At 45.3% G+C, this 16902-nt stretch overlaps 1 protein-coding gene across 30 annotated transcripts in view; it reads left to right on the top strand.

The window, feature by feature from the left end:
• GPHN (gephyrin) overlaps nucleotides 1-16623 on the top strand; it is a 592001-nt gene extending 575378 nt beyond the window's left edge. For 20 of the 30 annotated variants that reach the window (XM_073637421.1, XM_073637415.1, XM_073637413.1 and 17 more), the window contains 4 exons: nucleotides 3627-3700; nucleotides 13758-13861; nucleotides 14505-14601; nucleotides 15536-16623. In XM_073637421.1, the coding sequence (XP_073493522.1) occupies nucleotides 3627-3700; nucleotides 13758-13861; nucleotides 14505-14601; nucleotides 15536-15669 (409 nt within the window). In that variant the 3' untranslated portion in view covers nucleotides 15670-16623. The remainder of the gene's footprint in view (nucleotides 1-3626; nucleotides 3701-13757; nucleotides 13862-14504; nucleotides 14602-15535) is intronic. The other 10 variants (XM_073637408.1, XM_073637436.1, XM_073637435.1 and 7 more) reach the window with 1 other exon arrangement.
• Nucleotides 16624-16902: the final 279 nt, after the last annotated feature.

Genomic DNA, 16902 nt, shown 5'->3' with positions numbered 1-16902 from the left:
GTGGGCAGCGGAGCTGCCGGATTGCGAGTCATGGCACTGGCGGAGGTTGCTGGCGGAGCAGTCAGAGTGTCCAGGCGAGAATTGACATTCCGCAGGTGACCCAGGATGGACTCCTGTTGGGACCTCTGACGGGACAATTCATGACACAGGTCCGAGAGTGAGGGAGCTTGGGTGCCACCGGGTTCCATGGCCCGAGCAAACTGTAACGGGTCTGGGAGGCGGAACCTCTGAGCTACTATACAAGGGGGCGGTCCTTGTAAGGGAGCGGGTGGCGACCAGGCAGGCAGTCACAGCAGGTGACCGGGACAGTCTCTGGAAGAAGGGGCAGGAGGTCACGGCAAGTGACCGGGGCAGTCTCTGGATGAACGGGCAGATGGTCACGGCAAGTGACCGGGGCAGTCTCTGGATGAACGGGCAGATGGTCACGGCAAGTGACCGGGGCAGTCTCTGGATGAACGGGCAAGCTGGTCCTTAGACAGACTGACAGGAGTTGTAAGGCAGACCGTCGGACCTCAGGCTAGCAGGCAGGTAGCAGAATATCAGGCAGGAATAAGACAGCGAGCTGGCAGGAATCTGGCAGGTATCTGGCAGGTAACTGGCAACGGGACCTGAGGGCTGAAGCAGAGTAGAGAACAGTGCAACAACATTGCTCGGGCACCTCCATTTTGGAGGAGGTGCCTTATATATGGTGAAGTCCTCCGGCCATTGGCCGGGGACTCCTTAGGACGGCGCGCGCGGCCCCTTTAAGAGGGAGGGAGAGCGCGCGCGCGCCCTAAGCACAGTGGCCGGGAAGGAGCGCGCGCTGCCAGCAGAACGGGAGGAGGACGCCGGGCACGGAGCAGAGAGGTGAGGGGAACAGTGTCCCTGCCTAGCAGAGGGCAGGGACGCCGGCGCTACATCCAACACCCTTTGTCTATAGGGTCCTGGTACCAATAATTGCTCCAATATCTCCTCCCTTACCTTATTAACCCAGTACATTAAGTCCCCACTCAGCATGAAATAGGGAAACCTGGTGTCAGCCCCTGACTCCTGTGTTATGCCTTTTACAACGGTTACCTTATTGAATGCCTCTTTTAGAGTTAGGTCCCTATGTCGGGTGAACCCAAAATTTTCTGTGGTCACTCCCATCTCAGGAATGTCTGCCTCAGGGGATACTATCTTCTCCACTTCACCCACTACACAGAAGGGAAACTCATCAGACTCTGGGGTTGGTGGGACTTCTTTAGGGGCAACCCATTTTTTACCCAAGCAATTGAGCGTCCGCCCCCCCCCAGAAGTCCTAAAACAACACAAAGTCCCGACCTATAATAATTGGGTGCAACAAATCCTGGACCCTGCCAACCTCATGGGACTCAGTACCTAGGACCATCTCAATTACCACTCTGACCACTGAATTGCTTAAGCATCCCCGTGAATGCTGCCGACGCCCACCTTCTTCCCAGGGATCAATTGGAGAGGGAGTTTGTCCCTCGCAAGGGTCACCAAACTTCCTGAGTCTAGTAGTCCAGTCATTTGCAGGCCATTCACTTTTACTGGACAAGCTTGGGGCGCCTTTCTGGGTGGACAGTCCACACTGCAAGCTGGATATGCGTAGAATGAACACCGGCATCCCATGCTACAGTCCATTTGCTCAGTTGTCAGGGGACAATGGGCCGCTATTTGACCTGGGCTAGGAGATCTCCAGCAAATTACATCCCCCATTGAGGGCCTTGGCATGACCTATGCCGCCCCCTTGGACTTTGGACACCCCACCCCCATTTTAACCTTTGTCACCCAGTATGGAATGGGTTGCCTCCCCACAGACCCGTCGACTCTGATACCTTTCGACCATTCTGACCAAGTCATCGGCGTTTTGGGGATCTCCCTGGGCAACTCAAGTTTGCATCGGGCTCGGAAGGAAGTGCATGAACCGGTCAATTACAACTCGCTCCAACATCTACGCTGGTGTAGAGGACTCTGGCTGTAACCACTTTTGGACGAGGTATAGTAGATCAAACATTTGGGAGCAGGGGAAAGTTGTCACGGTGATATGCCCAGCGATGGACCCTTTGTGCCCTGACAGATATTGTCACCCCCAAGCGCGACAAAATTTCTGTTTTCAATTTTTCAAATTCTTTGGCGTCCTGTAAAGCCAAATCATAGTAGGTCTTTTGTGGCTCCCCCGGGAGCTCTGGCGGGAGTTTCTATCGGCAACCCTTTCAAAAACTTTTAAAAAGGCCTTTATGTCATCACCCGGTGTCATCTTCTCCAAGGCTCTCCTCACCGCCTTCCGGACAGAGAAATTATCAGCTGACATTGGGGTCGGAGCTGCCACTGTGCCATGAATCGCCTCTTTGAGCACATCAGTCTGCTGCTGCTGCTGTTGGTGGCTCTGTTGCCTGTGCTGTTGCTGCTGCTGCTGCTGCAGCTGTTGGTGTTGCTGCAGCAGCTGTTGTATAGCTACTTACTTGTCTCCTATTGTGCCAGCTGGAGCTGCTGCTGCTCCCTATCCTGCTGTTCTTGGTGCTTCTGCAGTTGTTGTAGGTGCTGTTGGTGCTGGCTTTGGACCAGGTGCTTGATCAGCTCCTCCATTTTGTCTGATCACTGTTCCAGTCTTACAGCCGCTTTCACTCAGGACATGCTCTCTGTCCACAGCCGTCACACTTGCTTCCTTCCGATCTTGCCCACATTTCTAGCGCCAACTGTGGTAGACTGGCTCACTGGGTTGCACATAGAGGTAGACACAGGAACACTGTCTCTTTAAATCTTCTGTGGTTTATTAAGAGCACTGCATACACAACGGCAATATTAGCAACAACAAATACGGCCTCCCCTTCCTAACAGGAAAAACAAATCATAACGTATGGCACAGTCCTTGTTGCTACAGGTAACCACCCTTAACTTGACAAAATAGCTCCAGAGCTTTCACCTCCAGGCCCTCCCCACACCAAATGCTCTAAAAGGCTGGGGATTTATCCTCTGACCTCCTCCCTCTCTACAGGTGTTTAATGTGTTTAATCACCATAGCACTAAGCATGGCTGATTAACCCCTCATTCCTTTGTGTGCTGGAACCTTTTCCCTATGTTTAATTACTGGAGCTAACAATCTCAGTGCTACATATCTTCCCTCCAGTACTTTACCAGTGACTTTGTCAAAATATTTGTTTTCACTTTTATATTCTTCAATTTATTTTTAAGTTGTTTTTTTTTCCATTTTTATATTAAAGGGGTTTTTATACCTTTGGGAACATTTTTTTCAATTCTTAAATACATGTGCTTGGGGATCAAAAACATTTTTTGCAGTTTAATTGCATTAAAAATGTTGCACTTGTTTGTCTCCTGCACATTCAACTATGGTCTGTGGTCATAAATCAGCTGACAGGAACACAGAACAAGACAGATAAGCGTTATAAACGCCCTGTCAGATTGTCATAGTGAGCTCCCTTACAGATTCTCAGTTAGCTCATTCTGCAGTCATCCTTAGCTACAGAGGGCAAACGGTGACACATATTCATTGATTCCCAACTGCAAAAATTATTTTTAGCCCCAAATGCCTGTGTTTAAGTAAAAAAAAAAAGTCACCATGGGTGGACAAACTAGTGACCATGACAGTGCGAAGCAATAACCCCACATGCTTTGTCTTCCAGCCTGCCTACCACTTTCGCCACTTTGGATATTGATGGGGTTAGAAAAATCATATTTGCACTCCCAGGTAAGCAACGTAAGTGGCAATATTTTACATTTTGCAGCCAGAAGATATTTTGGTAGACCCATGTGTTCCTTGATTAGAGAAATTATTTTAATCAGTACCCGGTAGAATCACGACTTGTTTCTGTGTCAGCGAAGGAGTCATTGAATTGCAATATTTAGGCCATGTTACTGTTTCTCCTGTGATGGTCGTAGGTTTATTGAGCCCGGAGCAAGAAATTATCTCTCAATTGCTCACTTAAGATTGGATTTTTTAGCACCTGTTCAGACTGAAAAATCAGTAGTTTTCCGCTTTTAGAGAAAATATTTTGTCAAATTAAAGGGGTTGTCTCATAAGTGTGCCGCCTATCCACCGGATTGATAAGTGTATGATTTCTGAGAGTCTGGCAACTGATCTGAAAGAACAGAGGGGACCAAAGTTTGTTGTGTGAATGATGTGGTAGTGAGCATGAGCAGCCTTTGTTTGTATGTTGTGAGCATGAGCAGCCTTTGTTTGTATGTTGTGAGCATGAGCAGCCTTTGTTTGTATGTTGTGAGCATGAGCAGCCTTTGTTTGTATGTTGTGAGCATGAGCAGCCTTTGTTTGTATGTTGTGACCATGAGCAGCCTTTGTTTGTATGTTGTGAGCATGAGCAGCCTTTGTTTGTATGTTGTGAGCATGAGCAGCCTTTGTTTGTATGTTGTGAGCATGAGCAGCCTTTGTTTGTATGTTGTGAGCATGAGCAGCCTTTGTTTGTATGTTGTGAGCATGAGCAGCCTTTGTTTGCATGTTGTGAGCATGAGCAGCCTTTGTTTGTATGTTGTGAGCATGAGCAGCCTTTGTTTGTATGTTGTGAGCATGAGCAGCCTTTGTTTGTATGTTGTGAGCATGAGCAGCCTTTGTTTGTATGTTGTGAGTGACGGCCCCTGGGCCTGTGTCGCGCTGCGTTGCGCACGCAGGAGCTTACCCGGAGCCGGATCTCTTGAGGGTTGTAGTCTCGCGGCGGTGATCCGGTCCGTGCCCAGGGAGTCAGACTAAGTGGCGCTGTATCAGCGGTAGATGTTGGACGACTACGCCACCCGTTGAGTTCAGCTAAGGAGCTGCTGCTGCAGGGCAGACCGCTGAGGCCGGTGGTAGGATTGTGCAGCGTGATAGCATAACCCCCAACGGGAGGGGTATGGCCGTGGACGATGGGGGTAGCAGGAACCACTCGGAGACGGTACGGTGTAGTTCAGGGTCTTTACTGGTGACAAAGATAGACCCTCCCGGAGTACTGGCTAGCGATTGGGGCCTGGTCAGTCCTTGAGCAGATGGGATCTCCCCTGGCCAGGCGGAGTTGTAGGCCTCCCAAACTGACTGTACTCTTCTGGCTACCTTGCTAGAGGCGGGTATAAGTAGCCCACGTCCCTGAGTGTACCGTGTGGTGCTCACCCGTATGGCCGGTGACTCGGGGCCTTCTAGTAGCTTCCGCTCCACGACGGCGGTGCTGGTCCCACACGTGTGACCGTGCCTTCGGGTTTCTGGGCCAGAGGACCTGCAATCCCCTGCCGGTCGGTTTCTGCTGCTGGGTAAGATTAGTCCCCACAGCCTCGGACGCCGGGTCCGGTGATAACTTCTCAGTCAGGGCGAGCTCTGCAGCTGCCAGCCCCTGACTCCTTGTAACACTGCTCCCACAGAGCTCCTGTTGTTCTTTTCCCATAACTGCTTCTCTTCTCTGTCTCTACTTCTGGCATGGCCCAGGAGCTGGGCCCAGCCGGAGCCACAGCTCCCTGTCAGCCCTCCTGGCTGAACTCTCCCTTTGAACTCTCTAACCCTGCCTCAGCCCCAGGTTTATATAGGGGAAGTCCTTCCCCTCCCAGGACTGGGCAGGAGGTGTGGCATGCATAGGATTCCTGACCAAGAGACCTCCCACCTGCTCTCAGACATAACATTGCATTACTGTGGAAACCAGACCCCTGGGGTGCCACATGAGCATGAGCAGCCTTTGTTTGTATGTTGTGAGCATGAGCAGCCTTTGTTTGTATGTTGTGAGCATGAGCAGCCTTTGTTTGCATGTTGTGAGCATGAGCAGCCTTTGTTTGTATGTTGTGAGCATGAGCAGCCTTTGTTTGTATGTTGTGAGCATGAGCAGCCTTTGTTTGTATGTTGTGAGCATGAGCAGCCTTTGTTTGTATGTTGTGAGCATGAGCAGCCTTTGTTTGTATGTTGTGAGCATGAGCAGCCTTTGTTTGTATGTTGTGAGCATGAGCAGCCTTTGTTTGTATGTTGTGAGCATGAGCAGCCTTTGTTTGTATGTTGTGTGAATGGAGCTGTAGTGAGCACGTGCAGCCTCTCCTACAGTTATTGCACATGCTCACTGCCGCTCCATTTACACTAGAGATTTTGGAACTACCATTGTGACCCCCAGGTCCCAGGTGTTGGATCCCCAAACAATCATACATTTATAACCTATCCTATAGATAAGTGGTTGTAAAAAAATATATATAATATATATCTATATATATAGATATATAAATACAGTTATATGAAAAAGTTTGGGCACCCCTATTAATCTTAAGCGTATTGTTTTATAAAAATTGGTGTTTTTGCAACAGCTATTTCAGTTTGATATATGTAATAACTGTTGGACACAGTAATGTTTCTGCCTTGAAATGAGGTTTATTGTACTAACAGAAAATGTGCAATCTGCATTCAAACAAAATTTGACAGGTGCATAAGTATGGGCACCTCACCAGAAAAGTGACATTAATATTTAGTAGATCCTCCTTTTGCCTCTAGTCGCTTCCTGTAGCTTTTAATGAGTTCCTGGATCCTGGATGAAGGTATTTTTGACCATTCCTCTTTACAAAACAATTCCAGGTCAGTTAAGTTTGATGGTCGCCGAGCATGGACAGCCCTCTTCACATGATCCCACAGATGTTCAATGATATTCAGGTCTGGGGACTGGGATGGCCATTCCAGAACATTGTAATTGTTCCTCTGCATGAATGCCTGAGTAGATTTGGAGCGGTGTTTTGGATCATTGTCTTGCTGAAAGATCCATCCCCTGCGTAACTTCAACTTTATCACTGATTCTTGAACATTATTGTCAAGAATCTGCTGATACTGAGTGGAATCCATGCGTCCCTCAACTTTAACAAGATTCCCCGTGCCAGCATTGGCCACACAGCCCCAAAGCATGATGGAACCTCCACCAAATTTTATTGTGGGTAGCAAGTGTTTATCTTGGAATGCTGTGTTTTTTTGCCGCCATGCATAACGCCTTTTTGTATGGCCAAACAACTCAATCTTGGTTTCATCAGTCCACAGGACCTTCTTCCAAAAAGAAATTGGCTTCTCCAAATGTGCTTTTGCATACCTCAGCCGACTCTGTTTGTGGCGTGCTTGCAGAAACGGCTTCTTTCGCATCACTCTCCCATACAGCTTCTCCTTGTGCAAAGTGCGTTGTATAGTTGACCGATGCACAGTGACACCATCTGCAGCAAGTTGATGCTGCAGCTCTCTGGAGGTGGTCTGAGGATTGTCCTTCACTGATCTCACCATTCATCTTCTCTGCCTTTCTGATGTTTTTCTTGGCCTGCCACTTCTGGCCTTAACAAGAACTGTCCCTGTGTTCTTCCATTTCCTTACTATGTTCCTCACTGTGGAAACTGACAGGTTAAATCTCTGAGACAGCTTTTTGTATCCTTCCCCTGAACAACTATGTTGAATAATCTTTGTTTTCAGATCATTTGACAGTTGTTTTGAGGAGCCCATGATGCCACTCTTCAGAGGAGATTCAAACAGGAGAACAACTTGCAAGTGGCCACTTTAAGTAGCTTTTCTCATGATTGCATACACCTGGCTATGAAGTTCAAAGCTCAATGAGGTTACAAAACCAAAAAAAGGGCTTTAGTAAGTCAGTAAAAAGTAGGTAGGAGTATTTAAAACAAGAAAATGATAGGGGTGCCCATACTTATGCACCTGTCAAATTTTGTTTGAATGCAGATTGCACATTTTCTGTTAGTACAATAAACCTCATTTCAAGGCAGAAACATTACTGTGTCCAACAGTTATTACATATATCAAACTGAAATAGCTGCTGCAAAAACACCAATTTTAAGAAAACATTAAGCTTAAGATTAATAGGGGTGCCCAAACTTTTTCATATAACTGTATATATATACATATATATATACACTGCTCAAAAAAATAAAGGGAACACTCAAATAGCACATCCTAGAATTGAATGAATGAAATCTTCTCATTGAATACTTTGTTCTGTAGAAAGCTGAATGTGCCGACAACAAAATCACCCAAAAATCATCAATGGAAATCACATTTATTAACCAATGGAGGCCTGGATTTGGAGTCACCCCCAAAATTAAAGTGGAAAAACACACTACAGGCCGATCCAACTGTGATGTAATGTCCTTAAAACAAGTCAAAATGAAGCTCAGTATTGTGTGTGGCCTCCACGTGCCTGTATGACTTCCCTACAACGCCTGGGCATGCTCCTGATGAGGCTGAGTATTGTGTGTGGCCTCCATGTGCCTGTATGACCTCCCTACAACGCCTGGGCATGCTCCTGATGAGGCTGAGTATTGTGTGTGGCCTCCACGTGCCTGTATGACCTACCTACAATGCCTGGGCATCCTCCTGATGAGGCTGAGTATTGTGTGTGGCCTCCACGTGCCTGTGTGACCTCCCTACAATGCCTGGGCATGCTCCTGATGAGGCTCAGTATTGTGTGTGGCCTCCACGTGCCTGTATGGCCTTCCTACAATGCCTGGGCATGCTCCTGATGAGGCTGAGTATTGTGTGTGGCCTCCACGTGCCTGTATGACCTCCCTACAAAGCCTGGGCATGCTCCTGATGAGGCTGAGTATTGTGTGTGGCCTCCACGTGCTTGTATGATCTCCCTACAACGCCTGGGCATGCTCCTGATGAGGTTGCGGATGGTCTCCTGTGGGATCTCCTCCCAAACCTGGACTAAAGCATCCGCCAACTCCTAGACAGTCTGTGGTGCAACGTGACGTTGGTGGATGGAGCGAGACATGATGTCCCAGATGTGCCCAATCGGATTCAGGTCTGGGGAACCGGCTGGCCTGTCCATAGCTTCAGTGCCTTCATCTTGCAGGAACTGCTGACACACTCCAGCCACATGAGGTCTGGCATTGTCCTGCATTAGGAGGAACCCAGGGCCAACCGCACCAGCATATGGTCTCACAAGGAGTCTGAGGATCTCATCTCGGTACCTACTGGCAGTCAGGCTACCTCTGGCGAGCACATGGAGGGCTGTGCGGCCCTCCAAAGAAATGCCACCCCACACCATTACTGACCCACTGCCAAACCGGTCATGCTGAAGGCTGTTGCAGGCAGCAGATCGCTCTCCTCGGTGTCTCCAGACTCTGTCACGTCTGTCACATGTGCTCAGTGTGAACCTGCTTTCATCTGTGAAGAGCACAGGGCGCCAGTGGCCACTTTGCTAATCCTGGTGTTCTGTGGCAAATGCCAAGCGTCATGCACGGTGTTGGGCTGTGAACACAACCCCCATCTGTGGACGTCGGGCCCTCATACCACCCTCATGGAGTCGGTTTCTAACCGTTTGTGCAGACTCATGCACATTTGTGGCCCGCTGGAGGTCATTTTGTAGGGCTCCGGCAGTGCTCCTCCTGTTCCTCCCTTGCACAAAGGCGGAGGTAGCTGTCCTGCTGCTGGGTTGTTGCCGTCCTACGGCCCCCTCCACGTCTCCTGGTGTACTGGCCTGTCTCCTGGTAGCGCCTCCAGCCTCTGAACACTACGCTGACAGACACAGCAAACCTTCTTGCCACAGCTCGTATTGATGTGCCATCCTGGATGAGCTGCACTACCTGAGCAACTTCTGTGGGTTGTAGAATCCGTCTCATTCTACCACGAGTGTGAAAGCACAACCATCATTCAAAAGTGACCAAAACATCAGCCAGAAAGCATTGGTACTGAGATGTGGTCTGTGGTCTCCACCTGCTGAACCACTCCTTTATTAAGGGTGTCTTGATAATTGCCAATAATTTCCATCTATTGTCTATTTCTTTTGCACAACAGCATGTGAAATTGATTGTCAATCAGTGTTGCTTCCTAAGTGTTGCTTCACAGAAGTTTGATTTATTTACAGTTATATTCTGTTGTTTAGGTGTTCCCTTTTTGCAAATTTATTAAAAAAAGAAAAACTGAAATATCCCATGGTCATAAGTATTCAGACCCGTTGCTCAGACACTCATATTTAAGGCACATGCTGTCCATTTCCTTGTGATCCTCCTTGAGATGGTTCTACTTCTTCATTGGAGTCCAGCTGTGTTTAATTAAACTGATAGGACTTGATTTGGAAAGGCGCACACCTGTCTATATAAGACCTCACAGCTCACAGTGCATGTCAGACCAAATGAGAATCATGAGCTCAAAGGAACTGCCCAAAGAGCTCAGAGACAGAATTGTGGCAAGGCACGGACCTGACCAAGGTTACAAAAGAATTTCTGCATTACTCAAGGTTCCTAAGAGCACAGTGGCCTCCATAATCCTTAAATGGAAGAAGTTTGGGACCACCAGAAGTCTTCCTAGACCTGGCCGTCCAGTAGGGAGATCGGAGAAAGTTCCACAAAGTCAACTATCACTGCAGCCCTACAGCAGTCGGGCCTTTATGGCAGAGTGGCCCGACGGAAGAGTCTCCTCAGTGGAAGACATTTGAAAGCCCGCATAGAGTTTGCTCAAAAACACATGAAGGACTCCCAGACTATGAGAAATAAGATTCTCTGGTCTGATGAGACGAAGATAAAACTTTTTGGTGATAATTCTAAGCGGTATGTGTGGAGAAAACCAGGCACTGCTCATCACCTGCCCAATACAATCCCAACAGTGAAACATGGTGGTGGCAGCATCATGCTATGGGGTTGTTTTTCAGCTGCAGGGACGGGATGACTGGTTGCAATTGAAGGAAACATGAATGCGGCCAAGTACTGAGATATCCTGGATGAAAACCTCTTCCAGAGTGCTCTGGACCTCAGACTTGGCCGGAGGTTCACCTCCCAACAAGACAATGACCCTAAGCACACAGCTAAAATAACAAAGGAGTGGCTTCAGAACAACTCTGTGACCATTCTTGACTGGCCCAGCCAGAGCCCTGACCTAAACCCAACTGAGCATCTCTGGAGAGACCTGAAAATGGCTGTCCACCAACGTTCACCATCCAACCTGATGGAACTGGAGAGGATCTGCAAGGAAGAATGGCAGAGGATCCCCAAATCCAGGTGTGAAAAACTTGTTGCATCATTCTCAAGAAGACTCATGGCTGTACTAGCTGTACTGCAAATGTGTCTTCAGTAAAATGGCGCTGGATAGCGCTATGCGCATGCGCTGATCCGACTCCTCACTCCTGCCCCGGTCTCCGGCGAAGAGAGGCGCCGCTGCAACGCTCCTCCCGGTCAGGTAAGTATGTACGTATGGCGCCGGAGATCGCGGTATGCGTTCAGTGTCTACGCATACTGCGATCTCCGGCGCCATACACTCCTCTTACCTGTAACGGCTGGATGCCTGCTTCTGTCTGGATGTGATGTTTGTATTTTTCTTACATAAATATATGTACCATATGTATATACTGTATATTTGGTACTGCAGCTTGTGTAATTGTTCAAACATATAAAAATATTTATCACACGATGTGAACCTCAACATGAAAAAAAAGCAACACCAGAATTGCTGTTTTCAGGGCACTGCACTCCCTCTACCCCCTCTAAAAAAAAAAATGCAAAATGGTGTTTTTATCCCTAAATAGTATCAATAAAAGCTATAACTCAACATGCAGTAAAAAAACAAGTCCTCACACCCCTAAATTAAATGGGAAAAATTGTCTAAAGACAATATTGCAATTCTTTTTTTTTCAAAATTTTTGATTTTCTTTTTTAAACATTGTGTCACTGTAATCGCACTGACTTGAAGAATCGTGTCACCAGATCATTTTTATTGCACAATGAATATTGTAAAAATAGAATCCCCAAAAGAGTGGCGGAATTGCCTCTTTTTTTCCCACACCATTTCACTGCACTTGGAATTTTTTCCATGTTTTTCAATGATGAAATTCCAAACTGTGACAACTGAAAAATAAAAAAAAAAAGCTATTCATTTTCTAAGAAGGGGAATCACCAATGCAAACGTAGATGCAAAAATTGGTTGTGGAGGCGAGGGCTTAAAATGAATGGTGTCATTCAAAACCACAGCTCGTCCGGCAAAAACAAACAAACAGGTCCTCGAGGGTATGGCGATGGAAAAGTACAAAAAAAAAAAATGGCTCTTGAAATAAGAGAAGGTAAAAATAAGAATGGAAAAAGGAAAAAAGAATCACCCGAGGTTAATTTGTGACAAAGGGATAAAGACAAATTAGTAGAGTTTAATATTACACCCGGCTCAGGTTACTGCTTGGTGGGATGAGTGTTGAGCAATGTGAAGACTGGCATATTATCATGGTTCTTGGAAATAGTCTTAGAAAGATGAATCCACCTGACGGAGTGTTTTCTCCTGATGATAGTCTTTATTGAAGGTTTTAATTAAATTGCATCCATAAGAGAATCAATACGCGGGTGCACCGCCATCACTAATTAACACGCTGACAACACATTAGGATCGTCCAAGGACCTATGCTGCTTGTGGCAAAGTCTGACGGTACTATTAACCTTATCTACAAGTACCAGATTCATTAGACCATGGCCACGGTGTAATGTAGCTGCTCACATTCCCGCAGGACAATCCTGAAGCGGGCTATAAGTTATGCTCATCCGGCACACTTACTTTGTCCTACTGCATTTTTTAGGTAGCCAACCTTGGTTGAATAAATCTCCCCCTACTTTGTGTGGGATCTCTGAATCCATATTGGTTGGTGTTGGATCTATGCTACGTTGTGTGGGACGACTCAAAAATATCCAGTGTTAGGCATAGCCGGTACTAGGTACATTGTTGATGTCTACGTAAGAGAACCGCGTCCCGATCTGCCCGGATTACATGCTGGGGAGCAACTTATCTGTTTTCTTTCCACTAGAGTTGGTGTCAATTGATTCTCAACACCCAGTTCAGCAGCCAGGTCATTAATCTGAGGCCCTTTGAACCGACTTGTCTCTTCCGTCTCTTCTTCTGATTAGCCGGCCTGGCGTAACATCACGATGATGTTGCACCAGGCCAGAGATGGTGGCAGGTAGAAGGTCCTTCTCAGGTCTCCCGTCCATCCGGGGGCTATAGATTACTGACCTGGCCACTGGGTCACGTTGAATCAATAGTACTTTATCACTAGTAGCCTATAGGGTGCAGTATATGCTGATGTCTATCGTGGCACACCCATAGGGCTTTACGTCATGCTGAAAAACAGGGATGGAATAGCTTGAAAGACTACATTGTTAAATACCGTATCCAGTGAAAATATACATCCTCCATGGTGATGTATGCCACTGTTTTTGTTTTCCAATTAAAAGAGAGTCTGTCGCCACAAAATGACTGTTCAAACCAGGCACAGGCACTCGGTTCATCCTTGGCATGGTCAAGCAGTTCAGGGCACCTTTCCATCTTTTGTTTTCCCTCTATCTGCCCCCATTCTCCCTTAATTGACAGGAGACAGAAAAGGGTGGGTACAGATGGGAAATCAAGTAGATGGGAAGGTGCACTGAACTACTTGGCCAGGAGTTCAGTGCACCGAGTGCCTGTGCTTGGTTTGTACAGTCATTTTGTGCTGACAGGTGCCCTTTAACATTTACATCAGAACTATTCTTTTTGTATACATGACACAGAGTCCATAAACGTGATACAGACTTGTAGCATTTCATTGGATGGTTATAGGCATTCCAGGCAGTGAACTATTCCAGGGAAGGCATTGGTTTTGCTTGCCTCACTATGGTCTTGTAGGGGTCAACATGAGAAAGACCTTATTGATTAAAACATCCCCTGCATCTACAAGGTTAAAGGAAAAATCTATTTATACGTCCTGCAAAATCAGAGATGGTTTATGGATTTAATGCCGGAAAGTGTTACACGTGATTTATCCTTTTTACTACCCGTCAAGTCCTGATTAATGCTATTTACTTTCCATTCATTCTAGGCAACCCTGTGTCAGCAGTAGTTACCTGTAATCTTTTTGTCGTACCAGCACTGAGAAAGATGCAGGGAATCCTGGATCCAAGACCTACAATCATCAAAGCCAGGGTATTTACATTAAGTTTAGGGAAAAAAAAGAAAACAGAAATGTGTACAACCAGCAGAATTATGAATGCAGCTCTGGATTATAATACAGGCTGTAACTTGGAATCAGTACAAGTAATGCGGTTTGATTGCAAAGATACGTAAAGCGGTTGTCCTCCTTAGCAAAAAGGACTGTATTTAGTCCTACAAGTCTCCTAGGGTGTAGTTGTTCTCAGATGGACACAATGAAACCAAGACTTGTTGAGGGATGTGACTAGGCCGGGTGTACACAGGGAGTGTCTTATACTTATTCCACAGTTCCGTGTTCTGCTATTTCCAATCATGTAAGAAACACCTAAATGTATTCACTGTACGCCTATATTCATGAAGGGTATAAATAAATGAACACGCTGGAACTCTTTGGAGACTTTTGGAAATCACAAATTGTGAATTTCTCTGTTCTAACCGGCCATCGACTGAATCCCACAAACTTCTAAGTTGGAGTAATAGTTTCTCTGTGCAACTTTAATCAAGTTTGTGTGGATTCTAAAGTGATTTCCAAAATCACAACCATTTTCTTATTCAAATATGTTGTGTTCAAATGTAGATTGACCCTTAAAACAGTGAAGATGGCTGAGATTGGAATGCTTTCTTTTCTATCTTACAGTTATCTTGTGATGTAAAGTTGGATCCTCGCCCAGAGTACCATCGCTGCATACTTACATGGCATCACCAAGAGCCACTGCCTTGGGCACAAAGTACAGGTCAGTAAGAATTGAATGTTAAGGTCGAACTTGATTGGCATCATCGCATTAAAATAACAACCAATTTGGCTTAAAAGGTCACAAAAATCATATAAATAACCCCAAAAAGTTACATCCATTAAACTAATTTATTCCAAAAATTCATGATCCTGAAGAATCAAAGTATCCTTGACCGGAATCACTTGCAAAATAAACTCAAGGGGTGGAATTTAAAATTTAGCCAGATCGATGGAGACTTGGTCTTGGTTACAAAAACATGACCATTGTCCAGTTGTACTTTCTCTAACCCATCAACCACATGGAGAACCTCTACACTGGGACAATTTGTAGGAGCCATGTTAATCTTTTTGAAGTTTAGCTCGTTTTTTTTTTCTTTTGCTTTTACATTATTTTTCTATTGATCTATAAAAAAAAGCTGCCACATATTAGTAAACTTCTTCTTGTAGACCTAGACGAGCGCCATCTCCATCAATGCCATAGACAGCAGAGTTGGCCAAATGTCTACTGAAATGGGGACTTGTTTAGAATCAGTTGTGATCCCAGTGGTCGAACTCCCAACGATCTATGGATAATTTATATTTTGCTATGGTGGGTAACTAGAGATAAGCCAATCAGTTAGCAGGTACCTGGTCTAACGAGCACATTAGTAGCACATGGCCACCCAGTTGTAGCCCTGCCAGAATCCAAGGCACCTCTACAGATTTAGAAACCTGGTATGATGTCATCATTGTGTAGTGATGCCCTCATGATGTTGTGGTGACCCTACTAATTGTTAGAGGCATTTGGGATGTTGGCAGGTAGGAGGAGGTTTACAGGTCAGGCACTTCTAAGGTGGCTGCTGGACCAGGGTCTAGCATTAACGCAAGCTGATCCAGACACAATGGTCATCTTCTTTTTCAACGCTTGTACTCACATATATGTCTTCTGTGCGCAGGTAATCAGATGAGCAGTCGCCTGATGAGTATGCGCAGTGCCAATGGACTGTTGATGCTACCTCCAAAGACAGAGCAGTATGTGGAACTTCACAAGGGAGAGGTGGTGGACGTCATGGTCATCGGAAGGCTATGATGACAAACGCAAGAGAAGAAGCATCGATGCATGTCCACATATCATTGACTGTATCCTGTAATATGCAACGGCACAGCTAGTTTTTATGATTTGGGATAAAAGTTGATCAGTGTAGTCAACATCTTGAACTAAAATTTCAAAAAAACAAACAACAACAACAACAACTTGACTCTCGAGGAGAAAAAAAAAAAAACCTGAAAAAAAAAATCTTTTTTTTTTTCCAAAAAAAAAAACACTCTTATAAAAACTCTTATAAAAAACCTTATTCTGATTATATCAAGGCAAAACTTTTCCTTCATTGCAATTGCTTTGTGTGTTAAAATGCTAGGTCTAATAGCGGTAGCTTTTAGTAGACAGCAGTAGATGCCTGCAAAAGTTGTGTTTCTCTCATCCTTAAAGTACAAATACTTAAGCTCTTAATCAAGGCTGTCTGCTTACTTTATACTAGCTTAGATGACACTGCTGTTTCCCTTATCAGTATGCTTCATAACCGCTTCACAAGAGAGCTCTGCTTGTTCTTTATCTTGTATTAACGTGTTGATGTGCACAGTGCCAAAAGCCAAGTGGTTGCGTCTGGATCAAGACTCCCCATCTTCTTAACAAGGAGGAGAGACGTCCTGGCAATCACTCCGCTCAGTACTATTGGGCAGTAACTGAATTACCTTTTCTTTAAACGGAAAAAAAAAAAAAAAAAAAAAAATTGCTTCCTTAAGTGCTGACAGCCTTTTTAACCAATACATTTAAAAAAAAAATGTACAGAAAAAAAAAAAATCAAAAACTGATCTTGTACAGATTACAGTGTACCAGCATTCACATGGAAAACAAAAAGAAGCAAAGAAAATATCGAAGAACTCTGTACCATAACATTTTCTGTAATGATATTGAGACAAGATTAATTAAATCCTTGACAATTATTTAAAATAATAATAATAATAATAAAATCTGTTCTTCTTTTGTCTTATGTTTTGTGAATTAAAGAAAAAAAATTAAATTGTGAGTAAAAAGAAGTAAAAACAAAAACTTGCTTTATAGGTAGAACCAACGCTGGAATGTGGTTTTTTTTTTTTTTAACTTTACTTTTTATTTCCTTTATTTTTTTTTCTGCCAAACATCTTGGAGATCTAACCACAGATCTTGTGTGGATGTGCGTTTGTGCAAGTACTTTGTGGAGAACTCATTGAGATTTCTCACAGCGCTGAAGTCTATTCATTTTGTTGATGTAGGCTGTATAAA

Source organism: Phyllobates terribilis, unplaced genomic scaffold (assembly GCF_046119375.1).
Source record: "Phyllobates terribilis strain yellow unplaced genomic scaffold, ASM4611937v1 Scaffold_6__1_contigs__length_29720123, whole genome shotgun sequence".
Taxonomy (NCBI): Eukaryota; Metazoa; Chordata; class Amphibia; order Anura; family Dendrobatidae; genus Phyllobates; species Phyllobates terribilis.
This window is presented reverse-complemented; position numbering and strand designations above follow the sequence as displayed.